The 19394-nt window shown below is 59.5% G+C and overlaps 1 protein-coding gene across 1 annotated transcript; it reads left to right on the top strand.

The window, feature by feature from the left end:
* The first annotated feature begins 24 nt into the window (after window positions 1-24).
* On the top strand, window positions 25-18678 carry SUPT16H (SPT16 homolog, facilitates chromatin remodeling subunit). The gene is made up of 27 exons (XM_035572349.2): window positions 25-207; window positions 2074-2166; window positions 2266-2436; window positions 4027-4179; window positions 4261-4407; window positions 4478-4629; window positions 5899-6071; window positions 6148-6238; window positions 6360-6433; window positions 6530-6642; window positions 6740-6805; window positions 7722-7817; window positions 7897-8012; window positions 8089-8242; window positions 9974-10101; window positions 10191-10326; window positions 10416-10542; window positions 10623-10741; window positions 10848-10973; window positions 14106-14218; window positions 14339-14414; window positions 14521-14690; window positions 14768-14897; window positions 15714-15843; window positions 17461-17538; window positions 17641-17770; window positions 18619-18678. The coding sequence occupies exons 1-27, from the start codon at window positions 142-144 to the stop codon at window positions 18623-18625; spliced, it is 3135 nt and encodes a 1044-aa protein (XP_035428242.2). The 5' UTR covers window positions 25-141; the 3' UTR covers window positions 18626-18678.
* The last annotated feature ends 716 nt before the right edge of the window (window positions 18679-19394 follow it).

Below are 19394 nucleotides of genomic sequence, written 5' to 3'. Positions count from 1 at the left end.
GCGGCGCGCGCGCGCCGGCCCGGCGGCGGCGGAAGCGCTTCCGGGGGCGCCGTGAGGAGGAGGAGGAGGAGGAAGGCGGCGTGAGGAGGAGGAGAGGGGGAGGAGGAGGAGGAAGGCGGAGGCCGCGCCGGGGCCGCCCCCATGGCGCTCAGCCTCGACCGCGAGGCCTACTACCGCCGGGTCCGCCGCCTCTATGGCAACTGGCAGGTGGGGGAGGGGGCGGGGGGGGGTTCTGGAAGGTTCTGTGGGGGGTGGGGGGGGGAGCTGGGGGGGCTGCGAGGGGGGTTTGGGGCTTTGGGGGGGGGGCTTAGAGGGGTAATTGGGGGCTTTGGGGGGGATTGGGGGAGTTTAGGGGGGGTTGGGGGTTTTGTTTGGGGTTAGGGGGGGATTTGGGGGGTTATTGGGGGATTTGGGGGGGTTACGAGGGGGGTTGGGGGCTTTCCTGGGGATTTAGAGGGGTTATGGGGTGCTTTGGGGCTTTATTTGGGGCTTTGGGGGGAATTTGGGGGATTATGAGGGGTTAGGGGGGGATTTGGGGGGAGTTATGAGGGTTTAGGGGGGATTTGAGGGGGACTTGGGGCTTTATTGGGGGTTCGGGGGGCCATAGAGGCGTTATTGAGGGACTTGCGGGGGTTATGGGGGGGATTTGGGGCTTTATTTGGGGTTTAACGGGGGCTCAGGGCCTTTATTGGAGGGTTTTGGGGGGATTTGGGGTTTTATTGGGGATTTGGGGGGCTCATTGAGGGATTATGAGGAGCTTGGGGGGGAATTAGGGGAGAATTGGGGCTTTCTTTGGGATTTGGGGGGCCTTAGAGGCGTTACTGAGGGATTTCGGGGGGTTGTGGGGGAGATTTGGGGATTTATTGGGGATTTCAGGGGGTCTTTGAGGGATTCTGAGGGCTTGGGGGGGATTTACAGGGGATTTGGGGCTTTATTTGGGGTTTGGGGTGGGTTTTGAGGGGTTTATGGGGTGCTCAGGAGCTTTATTGGGGTATTTGGGGGGGGATTTGGGGTTTTATTGGGGATTTGGGGGGGTTATGGGGAGGATTTGGGGCTTTATTTGGGGTTTAGGGGGGGTTAGAAGGATTTGAGGAGGGTTAGGAGGGGCTCGGAGGCTTTATTGGGGGATTTGGGGTGGATTTGGGGCTTTATTTGGGGTTTGGGGTGGTCTTTGAGGGGTTTAAGGGAGGCTCGGGGGCTTTGTTGGGGGATTTGGGGTGGATTTGTGGCTTTATTTGGGGTTTGGGGCGGTCTTTGAGGGGTTTAAGGGAGGCTCGGGGGCTTTATTGGGGGATTTGGGGGGGATTTGGGGTTTTAGAGGGGCCTGAGAGGCTTTGTTGGGGGACTTGGGGGGCATTTGGGGTTTTATTTGGGGCTTAGGGGGGTGTAGGGTGGGTTTAGAGGCGTTATTGGGGGATTTGGGGGGATTTAGAGGGGGTTGGGGGGGATTTGGGGCTTTATTGGGGGTTTGGGGGGGCTTTAAGGGGTTATGGGGGGATTTGGGAGGGTTCTTGGGGGCATTTGGGGTTTTATTCGGGGTTTGGGGCGGTTTAGGGGGGTGTAGGGCGGGCTCAGGGCAGTTATTGGGGGATTTGGGAGGGCTATGAGGGGGATTTAGGGTTTTATTGGGGGGTTTGGGGGGGCTCAGAGGCGTTTTTGGGCGATTTGGGGGAGATTTAGGGGGAATTAGGGGGGTTAAGGGGAGTTTGGGGGGGTTGTGGGTTTTATTTGGGGTTTAGGGGGGTGAAGGGGGGGGGACTCAGGGGCGTTATGGGGGAATTTGGGGGAATTCTGGGGGGGAGTTGGGGTTTTATTTGGGGTTGGGGAGGGCTCAAAGGTTTTATTGTTTTATTTTGGGGGGGGGTCGGGAGATTTGGGGGCGATTTGGGGTTTTATTGGGGGTTTTGGGGGGGCTCAGAGACTTTTGGGGGGGATTTCGGCGGGTCTGGAGCTCTCGCGTGGGGACTTTTGGGGTCTGTAGGATTTGGGGGTCCTCCGGGGGGGTCTGTAGTGTTTCGGGGCGCCCACGGGGGCGTCCCCGCCCCCAAATCTCTCCCCCTTCCCCCCCCCCAGAAAGGCGAGGAGGAGTTCGGGGCCGTCGACGCCATCGTGGTGTCGGTGGGGGTGGACGAGGAGATCGTCTACGCCAAGTCCACCGCCCTCCAGGTGAGCCCCCCCGGGACCCTTTTTGGGGTCACTTCGACCTTTTTTGGGGTCTCGGAACCCCCCAAAAAACCCTAAAATGCCCCCCCCCCCCGCCCCCAGACCTGGCTTTTCGGGTACGAGCTGACCGACACCATCATGGCCTTCTGCGAGGACAAGATCCTCTTCATGGCCAGCAAGAAGAAGGTGGAGTTCCTCAAGCAGGTGGCCACCGGCAAGGGGGGGGACAACGCCAACGGGGTCCCCGCCATCACCCTGCTGGTGCGGGAGAAGGTGAGGGGGGCTGACGGGGGCGGGGTCGCGGGGTTTTGGGGTTTTGGGGGGGGCAGAGGTGGGCGGTGGGAGGCGAGGTGTTGAGGTGGGGACGTGGTTTTGGGGTCTTGGGGGGTAGAGGGAGATGTTGGGGCCCCCAACGTTGAGGTGGGATGGGGTTTTTGGGGTCTTGGGGGGTAGAAATGGGCATTGGGACACTCGATGTTGAGGTAAGCCGTGGTTTTGGGGTCTTGGGGGGTAGAGGTGGGCGGTGGGAGGCGAGATGTTGAGGTGGGGACGTGGTTTTGGGGTCTTGGGGGGTAGAAATGGGCGTTGGGGCACCCAGTGTTGAGGTGGGGATGTGGTTTTGGGGTCTTGGAACGTAGAGAGAGATGTTGGGGCACCCAACGTTGAGGTGGGATGGGGTTTTTGGGGTCTTGGGGGGTAGAAATGGGTGTTGGGATGACCAAGGTTGAGGTGGGGACGGGGTTTTGGGGTCTTGGGGGGTAGAAATGGGCGTTGGGATGACCAAGGTTGAGGTGGGGACGGGGTTTTGGGGTTTTGGGGGGTAGAAGTAGGCGCTGGGATGACCAAGGTTGAGGTGGGGACGTGGTTTTGGGGTCTTGGGGGGTAGAGGGAGATGTTGGGGCACCCAACGTTGAGGTGGGATGGGGTTTTGGGGTCTTGGGGGGTAGAAATGGGCGTTGGGATGACCAAGGTTGAGGTGGGGACGTGGTTTTGGGGTCTTGGAACGTAGAGGGAGATGTTGGGGCCCCCAACGTTGAGGTGGGATGGGGTTTTTGGGGTCTTGGGGGGTAGAAATGGGCATTGGGACACTCGATGTTGAGGTAAGCCGTGGTTTTGGGGTCTTGGGGGGTAGAGGTGGGCGGTGGGAGGCGAGATGTTGAGGTGGGGACGTGGTTTTGGGGTCTTGGGGGGTAGAAATGGGCGTTGGGATGCCCAAGGTTGAGGTGGGGACATGGTTTTGGGGTCTTGGGGGGTAGAAATGGGCGTTGGGATGGCCAACGTTGAGGTGGGGTGGGATTTTGGGGTTTTGGGGGGTAGAAGTAGGCGCTGGGATGACCAAGGTTGAGGTGGGGACGTGGTTTTGGGGTCTTGGGGGGTAGAGGGAGATGTTGGGGCACCCAACGTTGAGGTGGGATGGGGTTTTGGGGTCTTGGGGTGTAGAAATGGGCGTTGGGATGCCCAACGTTGAGGTAAGATGTGGTAGGAGATGGTTTTGGGGTCTTGGAACGTAGAGATGGGCGTTGGGATGACCACCGTTGAGGTGGGGACGTGGTTTTGGGGTCTTGGAGGGTAGAAATGGGCGTTGGGATGACCAAGGTTGAGGTGGGGACGTGGTTTTGGGGTCTTTGGGGGTGGAAATGGGCGTTGGGATGCCCAATGTTGAGGTGGGGACGTGGTTTTGGGGTCCCACCACCCTGACGTAGACGCCGCGTCCTCCAGCGTTGAGGTGGGGACGTGGTTTTGGGGTCCCACCACCTCGAGGGGACGCCCGGTGGTGGACGTAGGGACAGAAGAGCAGCTTCCGGAGCTATCCGCGGGGCGCGGTGGGGTGCTTTTAACCGTTTTCCTTCGTTTTCGGCCCAGAACGAGAGCAACAAAGCCAACTTCGAGAAGATGGTGGAGGCCCTGAAGGCCAGCAAGGGCGGCAAACGCATCGGGGTCTTCAGCAAGGACAAGTTCCCCGGGGACTTCATGAGGAGCTGGAACGACTGCCTGGGCAAGGAGGGCTTCGAGAAGGTCCGAGAAGGTTGTCCCCACCCCCGCGCGTCCCCGGGGTGGGGCTCGTTGTCACCCCCGTGTCCCCCACCCCCGCCCCAGGTGGACATCAGCGCCGTGGTGGCCTACACCATGGCGGCCAAGGAGGACGGCGAGCTGCAGCTGATGCGCAAGGCGGCCGCCATCACCTCCGAGGTCTTCTCCAAGTTCTTCAAGGAGCGGGTGATGGAGATCGTGGACGCCGACGAGGTTGGGGGCGCGGGTGGGGAGGGGACGACGAGGTGACGCGAAGCCACCGCCACCGCGTCCCTCCCTGCAGAAGGTGCGGCACAGCAAGCTGGCCGAGTCGGTGGAGAAGGCCATCGAGGAGAAGAAGTACCTGGCGGGGGCCGACCCGTCCACCGTGGAGATGTGCTACCCCCCCATCATCCAGAGCGGCGGCAACTACAACCTCAAGTTCAGCGTGGTCAGGTGGGCCAGCCCCAAAACTCGTCCCCGAAAACTCCTCCCTAAAACTTGTCCCCGAGATTTGGCCCCAAAGTTGTCCCCGTTCCGAGGTTGGTGGCATCTACGGGGGCTTCGGTGCGAGGGTTCCGGCGTGGTGGCATCTAAGGGGGCTTCGCCGTTGGGGTTCCGGCGTGGTGGCATCTAAGGGGGCTTCGCCGTTGGGGTTCCATCATGGTGGCATCTAAGGGGGCTTCGCCGTTGGGGTTCCATCATGGTGGCATCTAAGGCGGCTTCGCCGTTGGGGTTCCATCATGGTGGCATCTAAGGGGGCTTCGCCGTTGGGGTTCCATCATGGTGGCATCTAAGGCGGCTTCGCCGTTGGGGTTCCATCATGGTGGCATCTAAGGGGGCTTCGCCGTTGGGGTTCCATCATGGTGGCATCTAAGGCGGCTTCGCCATTGAGGTTCCATCATGGTGGCATCTAAGGGGGCTTCGCCGTTGGGGTTCCATCATGGTGGCATCTAAGGCGGCTTCGCCGTTGGGGTTCCATCATGGTGGCATCTAAGGCGGCTTCGCCGTTGAGGTTCCATCATGGTGGCATCTAAGGCGGCTTTGCCGTTGGGGTTCCATCATGGTGGCATCTAAGGCGGCTTCGCCGTTGGGGTTCCATCATGGTGGCATCTAAGGCGGCTTCGCCGTTGGGGTTCCGGCGTGGTGGCATCTAAGGGGGCTTCGCCGTTGGGGTTCCATCATGGTGGCATCTAAGGGGGCTTCGCCATTGAGGTTCCATCATGGTGGCATCTAAGGCGGCTTCGCCGTTGGGGTTCCATCATGGTGGCATCTAAGGGGGCTTCGCCGTTGGGGTTCCATCATGGTGGCATCTAAGGCAGCTTCGCCATTGAGGTTCCATCATGGTGGCATCTAAGGGGGCTTCGCCGTTGGGGTTCCATCATGGTGGCATCTAAGGGGGCTTCGCCGTTGGGGTTCCATCATGGTGGCATCTAAGGCGGCTTCGCCGTTGAGGTTCCATCATGGTGGCATCTAAGGCGGCTTCGCCGTTGGGGTTCCATCATGGTGGCATCTAAGGCGGCTTCGCCGTTGGGGTTCCATCATGGTGGCATCTAAGGGGGCTTCGCCGTTGAGGTTCCATCATGGTGGCATCTAAGGGGGCTTCGCCGCCGGGCTTCGTGTTCCACCGTGAAGACCTCAGGGAGGGTTTCGGAGGATCTGAAGGGGGTTTTGGGGTCGGGGAGGGTGTCCCACACGTCATTGTCACCCCGTTGTCCCCACCAGTGACAAGAACCACATGCACTTCGGGGCCATCACCTGCGCCATGGGCATCCGCTACAAGTCCTACTGCTCCAACCTGGTGCGCACGCTGATGGTGGACCCTCCCCAGGAGATGCAGGACCACTACGCCTTCCTCCTGCAGCTGCAGGAGGAGATGCTGAAGGAGATGCGGCACGGTGGGGACCTCGGGGGGACCTCGGGGACGCCGCGGGGCCACCACGAGGTCCTCAGCGCCCTCCTTCTCCTCGGCAGGGGCGCGGCTCTGCGACGTCTACGGGGCCGTGATGGAGGTGGTGAAGAAGCAGAAGCCGGAGCTGCTGAGCAAGATCACCAAGAACTTGGGGTGAGAAGGGGGAGGGACGCCTCGGGGACGTTTTGGGGACATTTCGGGGACGTTTGGGGACATTTCGGGGACGTTTGGGGACATTTCGGGGAGATCTTGAGGACGTTTTGGTGGTCTCCAGCTTCGCCATGGGGATCGAGTTCAGGGAAGGCTCGCTCGTCATCAACAGCAAGAACCAGCAGCGCCTCAAGAAGGGTGAGGAGCACTTCCGTGGTGACGTCCCCCTTTTTTTTTTTGGGGGGGGGGGTGTCCCCACGGTGTCCCCAACGTCCCCACGACCTCCTCCTCCAGGCATGGTCTTCAGCATCAACGTGGGCTTCTCGGACCTGCCCAACAAGGAGGGCAAGAAGCCGGAGGAGCGCACCTACGCCATGTTCATCGGCGACACCGTGCTGGTGGACGAGGTGGGGACACCGGTGGCATCTGTCCCCACCCCGAGGGCCACCACCCGGCCGTGACCCCACGCTCTTCTCCTCCTCCTCCTCCTCTTCCTCCCCGCAGGACGGCCCCGCCGTCATCCTCACCGCCGTCAAGAAGAAGGTCAAGAACGTCGGGATCTTCCTCAAGGTGACGCCCGGAGGATGTTTTGGGGGGCGAAACCTCTTTTTTTCCCTCCTAATTTGGGCAAAATTCACATTTTTCTGACGTGGTTTGGGCAAAATTCACATTTTTCTGACGTGGTTTGGGGAAAATTGGCTCTTTTTTGACGTGGTTTGGGCAAAATTGGCTCTTTTTTGACGTGGTTTGGGGAAAATTGGCTCTTTTTTGACGTGGTTTGGGGAAAATTGGCTCTTTTTTGACGTGGTTTGGGCAAAACTAGCTTTTTTCTGTCATGATATGGGCAAAATTAGCTTTTTTTGCGCTAGATGTGGGCAAAACGGACACTCTCCTGATGTGATTTGGGTAAAATTGACTTTTTTCTGATAGGAATTGGGCAAAATTGGCTTTTTTCTGACGCGGTTGGGGCAAAATTGACTTTCTTTCAACATGGTTTGGGCAAAATTGGTGTTGTCCTGACATGATTTGGGCAAAATTGACATTTTCCTGACGTGATTTGGGCAAAACTGACTTTTTCCTGACGTAATGTGGGCAACATCGGCTTTTTTCCGACGCGGTTTGGGCAAAATTGGCATTTTCCTGACGTGATTTGGGCAAAATTGGCATTTTCCTGACGCGATTTGGGCAAAATTGACTATTTTCTGATAGGATTTGGGCAATATTGACTTTTTCCTGATGCAATTTGGGCAAAACTGGCTCTTTTCTGTTGGGGTTTGGGCAAAATCGATGGTTTTGTGACGTGATTTGGGCAAAATTGACTTTTTTCGCGCTCGATTTGGGCAAAATTGACGTTTTCCTGAGGTGATTTGGGAAAAATTGACTTTTTCTGACGGGATTTGGGCAAAACTGGCGTTTCTCTGACGCGATTTGGGCAGAACTGGCGTTTTTTGCCAATTTGGGGTGAAAATGCCCTCTTTCCCCCCAGAACGAGGACGAGGAGGAGGAGGAAGAGGAGAAGGACGAAGCCGAAGACCTCTTGGGCCGCAGCTCCCGGGCGGCGCTGCTGACGGAGCGGACGCGGGTAAGGCTTGGGGGCTGGGGTTTTTTGGGGTAAAAAACGAGGAAATCGGGTCTGCTATGCCCTTCCTGGTGTCCTCCAGAACGAGCTGACGGCGGAGGAGAAGCGCCGGGCCCACCAGAAGGAGCTGGCCACCCAACTCAACGAAGAAGCCCGCCGCCGCCTGACCGAGCAGAAGGGCGAGCAGCAGATCCAAAAGTGAGCCTCGCTTTCCCAATTTCCCCACTTTTTTCCCCAAAACGGCCCCTTTTTGACCCGTTTTCCCCTCCTTCAGAGCCCGGAAGTCCAACATCTCCTACAAGAACCCGGCGCTGATGCCCAAGGAGCCCCACATCCGCGAGATGAAGATCTACATCGACAAGAAGTACGAGACCGTCATCATGCCCGTCTTCGGCATCGCCACCCCCTTCCACATCGCCACCATCAAGGTGGGGGGTTTGGGGACATCTTGGGGGGTTTGGGGACATTTTGGGGGGTTTGGGGGCGTTCTGGGGGGGCTCGGGGACACCTCGGGGCGCCCCGAGTTCTATGAGGCGGCCAAAGGTTCGTCCAGCCTTGGAGAACCTCAAGGTTGGGTTTTGGAGAACCTCAACGTAGGGTTTTTGGGGTTGGAGAACCTCAGCGGTGGGTTGTGGTGAGGAGAAATGTTGAGTTTTGGGGTGAAGAACCTCAACGTTGGGTTATGGGGTGGAGAAGTGTTGGGTTTTGGGGTTGGAGAACCTCAACGTTGAGTTTTGAGGTGGAGAAACGTTGAGTTTTGGGGTTGGAGAACCTCAGTGTAGGGTTTTGGGGTTGGAGAACCTCGACATTGGGTTTTGGGGTGGAAAACGTTGAGTTTTGAGGTGGAGAAACATTGGGTTTTGGGGTTGGAGAACCTCAATGTAGGGTTTTGGGGTTGGAGAACCTCAACGTTGGGTTTTGAGGTGGAGAAACGTTGAGTTTTGGGGTTGGAGAACCTCAGTGTAGGGTTTTGGGGTTGGAGAACCTCAGTGTAGGGTTTTGGGGTTGGAGAACCTCAACGTAGGGTTTTGGGGTTGGAGAACCTCAACGTAGGGTTTTGGGGTTGGAGAACCTCAGCGTAGGGTTTTGGGGTTGGAGAACCTCAACGTTGGGTTTTGAGGTGGAGAAACGTTGAGTTTTGGGGTTGGAGAACCTCAGTGTAGGGTTTTGGGGTTGGAGAACCTCGACATTGGGTTTTGGGGTGGAAAACGTTGAGTTTTGAGGTGGAGAAACATTGGGTTTTGGGGTTGGAGAACCTCAATGTAGGGTTTTGGGGTTGGAGAACCTCAACGTTGGGTTTTGAGGTGGAGAAACGTTGAGTTTTGGGGTTGGAGAACCTCAATGTAGGGTTTTGGGGTTGGAGAACCTCAACGTTGGGTTTTGAGGTGGAGAAACGTTGAGTTTTGGGGTTGGAGAACCTCAGTGTAGGGTTTTGGGGTTGGAGAACCTCGACGTTGGGTTTTGGGGTGGAAAACGTTGGGTTTTGGGGTGGAGAAACATTGGGTTTTGGGGTTGGAGAGCCTCAATGTAGGGTTTTGGGGTTGGAGAACCTCAACGTTGGGTTTTGAGGTGGAGAAATGTTGAGTTTTGGGGTTGGAGAACCTCAACGTTGGGTTTTGAGGTGGAGAAATGTTGAGTTTTGGGGTTGGAGAACCTCAACGTTGGGTTTTGAGGTGGAGAAATGTTGAGTTTTGGGGTTGGAGAACCTCAACGTTGGGTTTTGAGGTGGAGAAATGTTGAGTTTTGGGGTTGGAGAACCTCAACGTTGGGTTTTGAGGTGGAAAAACGTTGAGTTTGGGGGTTGGAGAACCTCAACGTTGGGTTTTGAGGTGGAGAAATGTTGAGTTTTGGGGTTGGAGAACCTCAACATTGGGTTTTGAGATGGAGAAATGTTGAGTTTTGGGGTTGGAGAACCTCAACGTTGGGTTTTGGGGTGGAAAACGTTGGGTTTTGGGGTGGAGAAACGTAGGGTTTTGGGGTTGGAGAACCTCAATGTAGGGTTTTGGGGTTGGAGAACCTCAACGTTGGGCTTTTGGGGTGAGATCGGGTGGATTTGATGCCGCGAGGTGCCGTTCGACGGCTCGGGGTGGACTTAAAGCGGCGAAACTCCCCCCCCCCCCTCCTCCTTTTTGGGTTAAAAACGGCTATTTTTGGCGCAGAACATCAGCATGTCGGTGGAAGGAGACTACACCTACCTCCGCATCAACTTCTACTGCCCCGGCAGCGCCTTGGGGCGCAACGAAGGCAACATCTTCCCCAACCCCGAGGCCACCTTCGTCAAGGAGATGTGAGGGACGGGGTGGGCACCTCGGGGACGCTTTTGGGGGGGGGACGCTTCTGCGGGGGGTGACCCCGGGGTTGTCCACCTCCCGGCAGAACCTACCGGGCGTCCAACATGAAGACGCCGGGCGAGCAGACGGTGCCGGCGCTCAACCTGCAGAACGCCTTCCGCATCATCAAGGAGGTCCAGAAGCGCTACAAGACGCGGGAGGCCGAGGAGAAGGAGAAGGAGGTGACCAAAGAAAGGGGCGGCCCGACGGGCGGCGGAGGTCCCGCGGGTGCCACCTGGGGGCTGGTGGCACCCGTCGCGGTCTTCTCCAGGGGATAGTGAAGCAGGACTCGTTGGTCATCAACCTCAACCGGAGCAACCCCAAGCTGAAGGACCTCTACATCCGGCCCAACATCGCGCAGAAGAGGATGCAGGGCTCGCTGGAGGCCCACGTCAACGGTACCCGGCGGCGGCGGCGGAGGTGGCGGAGGTGAAGGTGACGGCGATGGTGACGGCGGCCACCTCGGTTGTCCCCGCAGGTTTCCGCTTCACCTCGGTGCGCGGCGACAAGGTGGACATCCTCTACAACAACATCAAGCACGCCGTCTTCCAGCCCTGCGACGGCGAGATGATCATCGTGCTCCACTTCCACCTCAAGGTCCTCCTCCGTCGGGGCTCTCGGGGTCCTTTTTGTTTTTTTTTGGGGGGGGTTGGGGGGGCGGGAAACGCTAAAATTTGCGCGTTTGTTTTTTTTCGGGCCGCAGAACGCCATCATGTTCGGGAAGAAGCGCCACACGGACGTCCAGTTCTACACGGAGGTGGGCGAGATCACCACCGACCTGGGCAAGCACCAGCACATGCACGACCGAGATGACCTCTACGCCGAGCAGGTGGGCTTTCGGGGGTCCTCAGGGTGGTCTTTCGGGTCCTTCGGCGGTGTTTTGGGGTCTCGGGGCGGTCTTGGAGGTTCTCCGGGAGGTGCTTTGGGGTCTCGGGGTGGTTTTGAGGGTTCTTGGGTGGTGTTTTGGGTTCTTCAGTGGTGTTTTGGGGTCTCGGGGCGGTCTTGGAGGTTCTCCGGGAGGTGTTTTGGGGTCTCGGGGCGGTCTTGGAGGTTCTCCGGGAGGTGCTTTGGGGTCTCGGGGTGGTTTTGAGGGTTCTTGGGTGGTGTTTTGGGTTCTTCAGTGGTGTTTTGGGGTCTTGGGGTGGTCTTGGAGGTTCTCCGGGAGGTGTTTTGGGGTCTCGGGGCGGTCTTGGAGGTTCTCCGGGAGGTGTTTTGGGGTCTCGCGGTGGTTTTCAGGGTTCTTGGGTGGTGTTTTGGGTTCTTCAGTGGTGTTTTGGGGTCTTGGGGTGGTCTTGGAGGTTCTCCGGGAGGTGTTTTGGGATCTCGGGGTGGTTTCAAGGGTTCTTGGGTGGTGTTTTGGGTCCTTTGGCGGTGTTTTGGGGTCTCGGGGTGGTCTTGGAGGTTCTCCGGGAGGTGTTTTGGGGTCTCGGGGTGGTCTTGGAGGTTCTCCGGGAGGTGCTTTGGGGTCTCGGGGTGGTTTTGAGGGTTCTTGGGTGGTGTTTTGGGTTCTTCAGTGGTGTTTTGGGGTCTCGGGGCGGTCTTGGAGGTTCTCCGGGAGGTGCTTTGGGGTCTCGGGGTGGTTTTGAGGGTTCTTGGGTGGTGTTTTGGGTTCTTCAGTGGTGTTTTGGGGTCTCGGGGCGGTCTTGGAGGTTCTCCGGGAGGTGTTTTGGGGTCTCGGGGCGGTCTTGGAGGTTCTCCGGGAGGTGCTTTGGGGTCTCGGGGTGGTTTTGAGGGTTCTTGGGTGGTGTTTTGGGGTCTCGCGGTGGTTTTGAGGGTTCTCGGGTGGTGTTTTGGGTTCTTCAGTGGTGTTTTGGGGTCTTGGGGTGGTCTTGGAGGTTCTCCGGGAGGTGCTTTGGGGTCTCGGGGTGGTTTTGAGGGTTCTTGGGTGGTGTTTTGGGTTCTCGCGGTGGTTTTCAGGGTTCTCGGGGTGGTTTTGAGAGTTCTCCGTGGGGCGTTTTGGGTTCTTATGGTGGTTTCAGGGGTTCTTGGGTGGTGTTTTGGGGTCTCGGGGTGGTTTTGAGGGTTCTCGGGTGGTGTTTTGGGTTCTTCAGTGGTGTTTTGGGGTCTCGGGGCGGTCTTGGAGGTTCTCCGGGAGGTGTTTTGGGGTCTCGGGGCGGTCTTGGAGGTTCTCCGGGAGGTGTTTTGGGGTCTCGGGGCGGTCTTGGAGGTTCTCCGGGAGGTGCTTTGGGGTCTTGCGGTGGTTTTCAGGGTTCTTGGGTGGTGTTTTGGGTTCTTCAGTGGTGTTTTGGGGTCTCGGGGCGGTCTTGGAGGTTCTCCGGGAGGTGTTTTGGGGTCTCGGGGCGGTCTTGGAGGTTCTCCGGGAGGTGCTTTGGGGTCCCGGGGTGGTTTTGAGGGTTCTTGGGTGGTGTTTTGGGTTCTTCAGTGGTGTTTTGGGGTCTCGGGGCGGTCTTGGAGGTTCTCCGGGAGGTGTTTTGGGGTCTCGGGGCGGTCTTGGAGGTTCTCCGGGAGGTGCTTTGGGGTCTCGGGGTGGTTTTGAGGGTTCTTGGGTGGTCTTTTGGGGTCTTGCGGTGGTTTTCAGGGTTCTTGGGTGGTGTTTTGGGTTCTTCAGTGGTGTTTTGGGGTCTTGGGGTGGTCTTGGAGGTTCTCCGGGAGGTGTTTTGGGGTCTCGGGGTGGTTTTGAGGGTTCTTGGGTGGTGTTTTGGGTCCTTTGGCGGTGTTTTGGGGTCTTGGGGTGGTCTTGGAGGTTCTCCGGGAGGTGTTTTGGGGTCTTGGGGTGGTTTTGAGGGTTCTTGGGTGGTGTTTTGGGGTCTTGGGGTGGTTTTGAGGGTTCTTGGGTGGTGTTTTGGGTTCTCGCAGTGGTTTTCAGGGTTCTCGGGGTGGTTTTGAGAGTTCTCCGTGGGGCGTTTTGGGTTCTTATGGTGGTTTCAGGGGTTCTTGGGTGGTGTTTTGGGGTCTCGGGGCGGTCTTGGAGGTTCTCCGGGAGGTGCTTTGGGGTCTCGGGGTGGTTTTGAGGGTTCTTGGGTGGTGTTTTGGGTTCTTCAGTGGTGTTTTGGGGTCTTGGGGTGGTCTTGGAGGTTCTCCGGGAGGTGTTTTGGGGTCTCGCGGTGGTTTTGAGGGTTCTCGGGTGGTGTTTTGGGTTCTTCAGTGGTGTTTTGGGGTCTTGGGGTGGTCTTGGAGGTTCTCCGGGAGGTGCTTTGGGGTCTCGGGGCGGTCTTGGAGGTTCTCCGGGAGGTGCTTTGGGGTCTCGGGGTGGTTTTGAGGGTTCTTGGGTGGTGTTTTGGGGTCTCGCGGTGGTTTTCAGGGTTCTCGGGTGGTGTTTTTGGTTCTTCAGTGGTGTTTTGGGGTCTTGGGGTGGTCTTGGAGGTTCTCCGGGAGGTGTTTTGGGGTCTCGGGGTGGTTTTGAGGGTTCTTGGGTGGTGTTTTGGGGTCTCAGGGTGGTCTGGGAGGTTCTCAAGGAGGTGTTTTGGGGTCTCGGGGTGGTTTTGAGGGTTCCTGGGAGGTGTTTTGGGTTCTTCGGTGGTCTTTTGGGTTCCTGGGGAGGTGTTTTCAGTTTTAGGGTGGCGTTTTGGGTTCTTGGGGAGGTTTTGAGGGTTCTGGGGGTGTTTTTTCGGTTCTAGAAGAGTCTTTTGGGGTCTTAGAGGTTCTTGGAGTGGTTTGGGAGGTTCTTGGGCTGTCTTCTGGGTTCTTCGGGTGGTTTTTTGCCTTTGGGGGAGGGGTCTTTTGTTTTTTTTAGGGTGTTTTGGGGAGTTCTTGGGGAGGTTTTTAGGATTCTGGAGATGCTTTTGACCATTGGGGTGGTTTGGGGGGTCCTTGGGGTGGTTTTGGGGGTCCTTGGGGTGGTTTTGGGGGTGCTTGGGGTGGTTTTGGGGGTCCTTGGGGTGGTTTTCGGGGTCCTTGGGGTGTTTTGGGGAGATCTGGGGGTGCTTCTGGGTCTTCTGGTGGTGGTTTTGGGGTTCTGGTGGTGGTTTTGGGGCCGCTGACCCCCCAGCTCCCCCCCCAGATGGAGCGGGAGATGCGCCACAAGCTGAAGACGGCCTTCAAGAACTTCATCGAGAAGGTGGAGGCCCTCACCAAGGAGGAGCTGGAGTTCGAGGTGCCCTTCCGGGAGCTGGGGTGAGTGGGGCCTCCGGGGCGAGGAGACCCCAAAATACCTCTTTTTTTCCCCCCCCCCCCAAAAAAAAAAAAACCCCACTGTTGGAGCCCCCCCCCGAGCCCACCCCACATCTCCTCCAGGTTCAACGGCGCCCCGTACCGCAGCACCTGCCTCCTCCAACCCACCAGCAGCGCCTTGGTGAACTGCACGGAATGGGTGAGGGCTTTCTGGGGGCCGAAGCGAGGAGTTCGGAGGCCAAAGCCGAGGTTGGGGGGGCGGGAGGGGGGGAGGACGTCCCGCTGACGGCCGTCTCCTCCCCCAGCCTCCCTTCGTGGTGACCTTGGACGAGGTGGAGCTGATCCACTTCGAGCGGGTGCAGTTCCACCTGAAGAACTTCGACATGGTCATCGTCTACAAGGACTACAGCAAGAAGGTCACCATGATCAACGCCATCCCCGTCGCCTCCCTCGACCCCATCAAGGAGTGGCTCAAGTGAGTTGGCCCCGCCGCGGCCCCGCCGCCTCCCCCGGCCTCCTCTTCCTCCTCACCCCGGTCCCTTCCTCGCCCAGCTCCTGCGACCTCAAGTACACCGAGGGCGTCCAGTCCCTCAACTGGACCAAGATCATGAAGACCATCGTGGACGACCCCGAGGGCTTCTTCGAGCAGGGCGGGTGGTCCTTCTTGGAGCCCGAAGGCGAGGTGAGGACCTCCCCGGGGCAGTTTTGGAGCTCCAGGGGGCGGTTTTGGTCCTCCTGGAGGCAGTTTTGGAGCTCCCAGGGCAGTTTTGGACCTCCAGGGGGCAGTTTTGGATCTCCAGGGGCAGTTGAGGTCCTCCCGGGGGGCAGTTGAGGTGCTCCTGGGGGCAGTTGAGGTGCTCCTGGGGGCAGTTTTGGACCTCCAGGGGCAGTTGAGGTCCTCCTGGGGGCAGTTTTGGTCCTCCTGGGGGCAGTTTTGGATCTCCAGGGTTAGTTGAGGTCCTCCAGGGGGGCAGCTGAGGTCCTCCTGGTGGCAGTTTTGGACCTCCAGGGGTAGTTTTGGTCCTCCTGGGAGCAGTTGAGGTCCTCCTAGGGGTAGTTTTGGACCTCCAGGGTTAGTTGAGGTCCTCTGGGGGCAGTTGAGATCCTCCTGGGGTTAGTTTTGGACCTCCAGGGTTAGTTGAGGTCCTCCTAGGAGCAATTTGGGGACCTCCTGGGCTAGTTGAGGACCTCCTGGGGGCAGTTGAGGTCCTCCTGGGGATAGTTTTGAACCTCCAGGGCTATTTGAGGTCCTCCTGGGGCAGTTTGAGGTTCTCCTGGGGGCAGTTTTGGACCTCCACGGTTAGTTGAGGTCCTCCTAGGGGCAATTTGGGGACCTCCTGGGCTAGTTGAGGTCCTCCTGGGGGCAGTTTTGGACCTCCTGAGGTCAGTTTTGGTCCTCCCGGGGGCAGTTGAGGTCCTCCTGGGGCAGTTTCGGACCTCCCGGGGGCAGTTGGAGCCGTTCGGGGCCCTCCAACGTCGCGCCGTGTCCCCCCGGCAGGGCAGCGACGCGGAGGTGGGCGAGTCGGAGTCGGAGATCGAGGACGAGACCTTCAACCCCTCGGAGGAGGACTACGAGGAGGAGGAGGAGGACAGCGACGAGGATTACTCCTCCGAGGCCGAGGAGTCCGGTACGTGCCCGCCCAGACCCCAGGGGGACGCGGCCCCGGGGAGGTGGCCTCCAAGTCCCCGGGGAGGTGGCCTCCACGTCCCTAAGAGTCAAGGTGCCACATCCCCAAGGAGGTGGCCTCTAAATCCCCAAGGAGGTGGCCTCTAAATCCCCAAGGAGGTGGCCTCTAAATCCCCAAGGAGGTGGCCTCTAAATCCTCAAGGAGGTGGCCTCCAGGTCCCCAGAGAAGTAGCCTCCATGTCCCCATAGAGGTGGCCTCTACATCCCCAAGGGGGTGGCCTCCACGTCCCCAGAGAAGTAGCCTCCGCGTCCCCAAGGAGGTGGCCTCCGTCTCCCCAAGAGACAAGATGTCCCCAAGAAGGTAGCCGCCACCTCCCGAGGAGGTGGCCTCCACGTCCCTATGGAGGTGGCCTCCACATTCCTAAGGAGGTGGCCTCCATGTCCTCAAGAGTCAAGACGTAATGTCCCCAAGGAGCTGGCCTCCAAATCCCCAAGGAAGTGGCCTCCATGTCCCCAAAGAAGTAGCCTCCACCTCCCCAAGAGTCAAGGTGTCACGTCCCCAAGGAGGTGGCCTCCACATTGCTAAGGAGGTGGCCTCCATGTCCTCAAGAGTCAAGACATAATGTCCCCAAGGAGCTGGCCTCCACGTCCCCAAGGAGCTGGCCTCCACGTCCCCATGGAGGTGGCCTCCACATTCCTAAGGAGCTGGCCTCCACCTCCCCAAGAGTCGAGGTGGCCTCCACGTCCCCATGGAGGTGGCCTCCACATTGCTAAGGAGGTGGCCTCCACGTCCTCAAGAGTCAAGACATAATGTCCCCAAGGAGGTGGCCTCCGTGTCCCCAAGGAAGTGGCCTCCACCTCCCCAAGAGTCAAGGTGTCACGTCCCCATGGAGGTGGCCTCCACGTCCTCAAGAGTCAAGACATAATGTCCCCAAGGAGGTGGCCTCCGTGTCCCCAAAGAAGTAGCCTCCACGTCCCCAAGGAGCTGGCCTCCAGGTCCCCATAGAGATAGCCTCCACATCCCGAAGGAGGTGGCCTCTAAATGCCCAAGGAGGTGGCCTCCACGTCCCCAAAGAAGTAGCCTCCACGTCCCCAAGGAGCTGACCTCCACGTCCCCAAGGAGGTGGCCTCCACGTCCCCATGGAGGTGGCCTCCACATTCCTAAGGAGCTGGCCTCCGCCTCCCCAAGAGTCAAGGTGTCACGTCCCCATGGAGGTGGCCTCCACATTCCTAAGGAGGTGGCCTCCACGTCCTCAAGAGTCAAGACATAATGTCCCCAAGGAGGTGGCCTCCGTGTCCCCAAAGAAGTAGCCTCCATGTCCCCATGGAGGTGGCCTCCACGTCCCCAAGGAGCTGGCCTCCACGTCCCCAAGGAGCTGGCCTCCACATCCCCAAGGAGGTGGCCTCCACGTCCCCATGGAGGTGGCCTCCACATTCCTAAGGAGGTGGCCTCCACGTCCTCAAGAGTCAAGACATAATGTCCCCAAGGAGGTGGCCTCCGTGTCCCCAAAGAAGTAGCCTCCACGTCCCCAAGGAGCTGGCCTCCACGTCCCCAAGGAGCTGGCCTCCCCCCGGTGTCCCCCCCTAATCCCCCCGCTGTCCCCCCCCCCCCCCCCAGAATACTCCAAGGAGTCCCTGGGGAGCGAGGAGGAGAGCGGCAAGGACTGGGACGAGCTGGAGGAGGAGGCCCGCAAAGGTGAGGCCGCGGAGGCTCTTTTTCGGGTGGCTCTTGGCAGTTTCGGGGTTCTCCTTTAACCGTTTTCGGCCTTTTTCCCCCCAAAAAAAAAAAAAACCAAAGCCGACCGCGAGAGCCAGTACGAGGAGGAGGAGGAGCACGGCCGCAGCCGCAAGAGGAAGGCTCCGGCTCACGGCCGCCACAGCGCCCGCAGCCCCGGCCGCAGCGGGGGGCCCCCGAAAAAGAAGAGGAAGTAAGGATGGGGGGGGGGGGGGCGTCCCCCCGAAATCCTTCACGGACTCGTTTTTCGCCCCCGTTTTCCTGGGTTTTGGGTTTTTTTTTTTTTTTGGGGGGGGGGGGGGGGTTGTTTCTGGCGTTTTTTGTTTTTTTTTTTTTTCCTCACGGGGGGGGGGGCCGGACCAAGGCTTGGCGCGGGGTTGGGGACCCCGAAATGTCAGCGGGGTTTGGGTTGTGGTTTTTTTGTTTGTTTTTTTTTGGGGGGGGGGGGGGTCCCCCCTTTTAAGGGGACGATATTGGGAGCCCCAAAACCCCCCAAATCCCCAACGTTTGGGCCGGAAAACCCCCAGATTTGGGCTCGAAAACCCCGAAAACGGGGGCGCGGGGGCCCCAAAATGGCGGCCGCGGACCCCCCAAAATGGCGGCCGCGGGCTCCAAAACTGAGCCCCGAAATTGGGGTTAACGACCCCGAAACGGGGGCCGAGGCCGCCCCCCCCCCCCCCCCCAGCCTCGGGGGGGGGGTCCCCAAAAAGCCATAGAGGTGTGTGTGTGTGTTGGGGGGGGGGGGGGACGGACCCCCAAACCCCCCAAATTCACCCCAAAATTTGTGTCCCCCCCAAAGTTTCTGAATTTGGGGAGGGGGACCCCTAAAATGCCCCTGAGACGGGCCCAAAATGCGCTGGGACAATACTGGGGGGGGGGGGGGGGGGGTCCTCAAAATTTTTAGGAGGGGGGCACCCCAAAAAAAAACCCCAAAAACCCCAAATTCCGCCCTATTTATCCCCCTGCCCCACAGGAGGATAAATATTTATATTTTTTTTATGTTTTTGGTCCCCCCCTCCCCCCCCCAAACTTTGGCCGTAGCCGGTAGCCCTCGGTCTTTTCCACGCGCCGCGTTCAATAAAAGAAAAGTGGTGTTTTTTGTAACTTTTTGGGGTGAAAAGTGCTTGTTTTAGGACATTTGGGGGGGGGGGGGGGGGGCGGGGGCGCACCTGAGGAGACCGCTCGGGGAGGGAGGGGGGGAGCGACAGGGCCGCCAGCCAATCGCGTCGCGGCGTTCTTGAAGCGTCGGCCAATCACAGCGCGCGTTCCGCCGAGGGCCCGCCCTCCCGCCGCCTCAGCCCGTTGGCCCTCCCCCCTCCCTTCGAGCCAAGAGGCGGGCCTTCCCCACCGCTCTCCCTTCCTATTGGCTAACCCGCCTGACGAGCAGCCCCGCTGCCCAATCCCCGCGCCGACCCCCACCGCAGTCTCTCCCCCTCAGCCCTCCTCCCGCGCTTCGCCTCGCGCTCCCTCCTCTCCCCCTCTCCCATTGGCCGCCGGGATGATTGGCGTCGCGCTCAGCCAATCGCCGCGCGTTCTGAGGAGAGAGGGGGCGGGGCCGCGGGCTCCCGGCCGGAGCGGCGCAGAGGGCGGCGCGGGCGCCATTTTGTGAGCAGGCGGCGGCGGCGGCGGCGGCGGCGGAGCGGCGGGGCCCAGGGGTGAGGCCGCCGCTGAGGGGCCGGGAGGGCTTCGGGGGGGGGTCCCCGAAACGATTTTGGGGCAAATCTGAGGGGTTTTGGGTTTTATTCGCCCTCGCGGGGCTTTGAGAGGGAAGGCGGGGGAGCGGGGGGGGGGGGAGGGGAGCGGCGCTGAGGGGACGG

Source organism: Cygnus atratus, unplaced genomic scaffold (genome assembly GCF_013377495.2).
Source record: "Cygnus atratus isolate AKBS03 ecotype Queensland, Australia unplaced genomic scaffold, CAtr_DNAZoo_HiC_assembly HiC_scaffold_38, whole genome shotgun sequence".
In the NCBI taxonomy this organism is placed as follows: Eukaryota; Metazoa; Chordata; class Aves; order Anseriformes; family Anatidae; genus Cygnus; species Cygnus atratus.
Note: the sequence above shows the minus strand (reverse complement) of the source record. Positions and strands in the feature narration are given on the sequence as shown.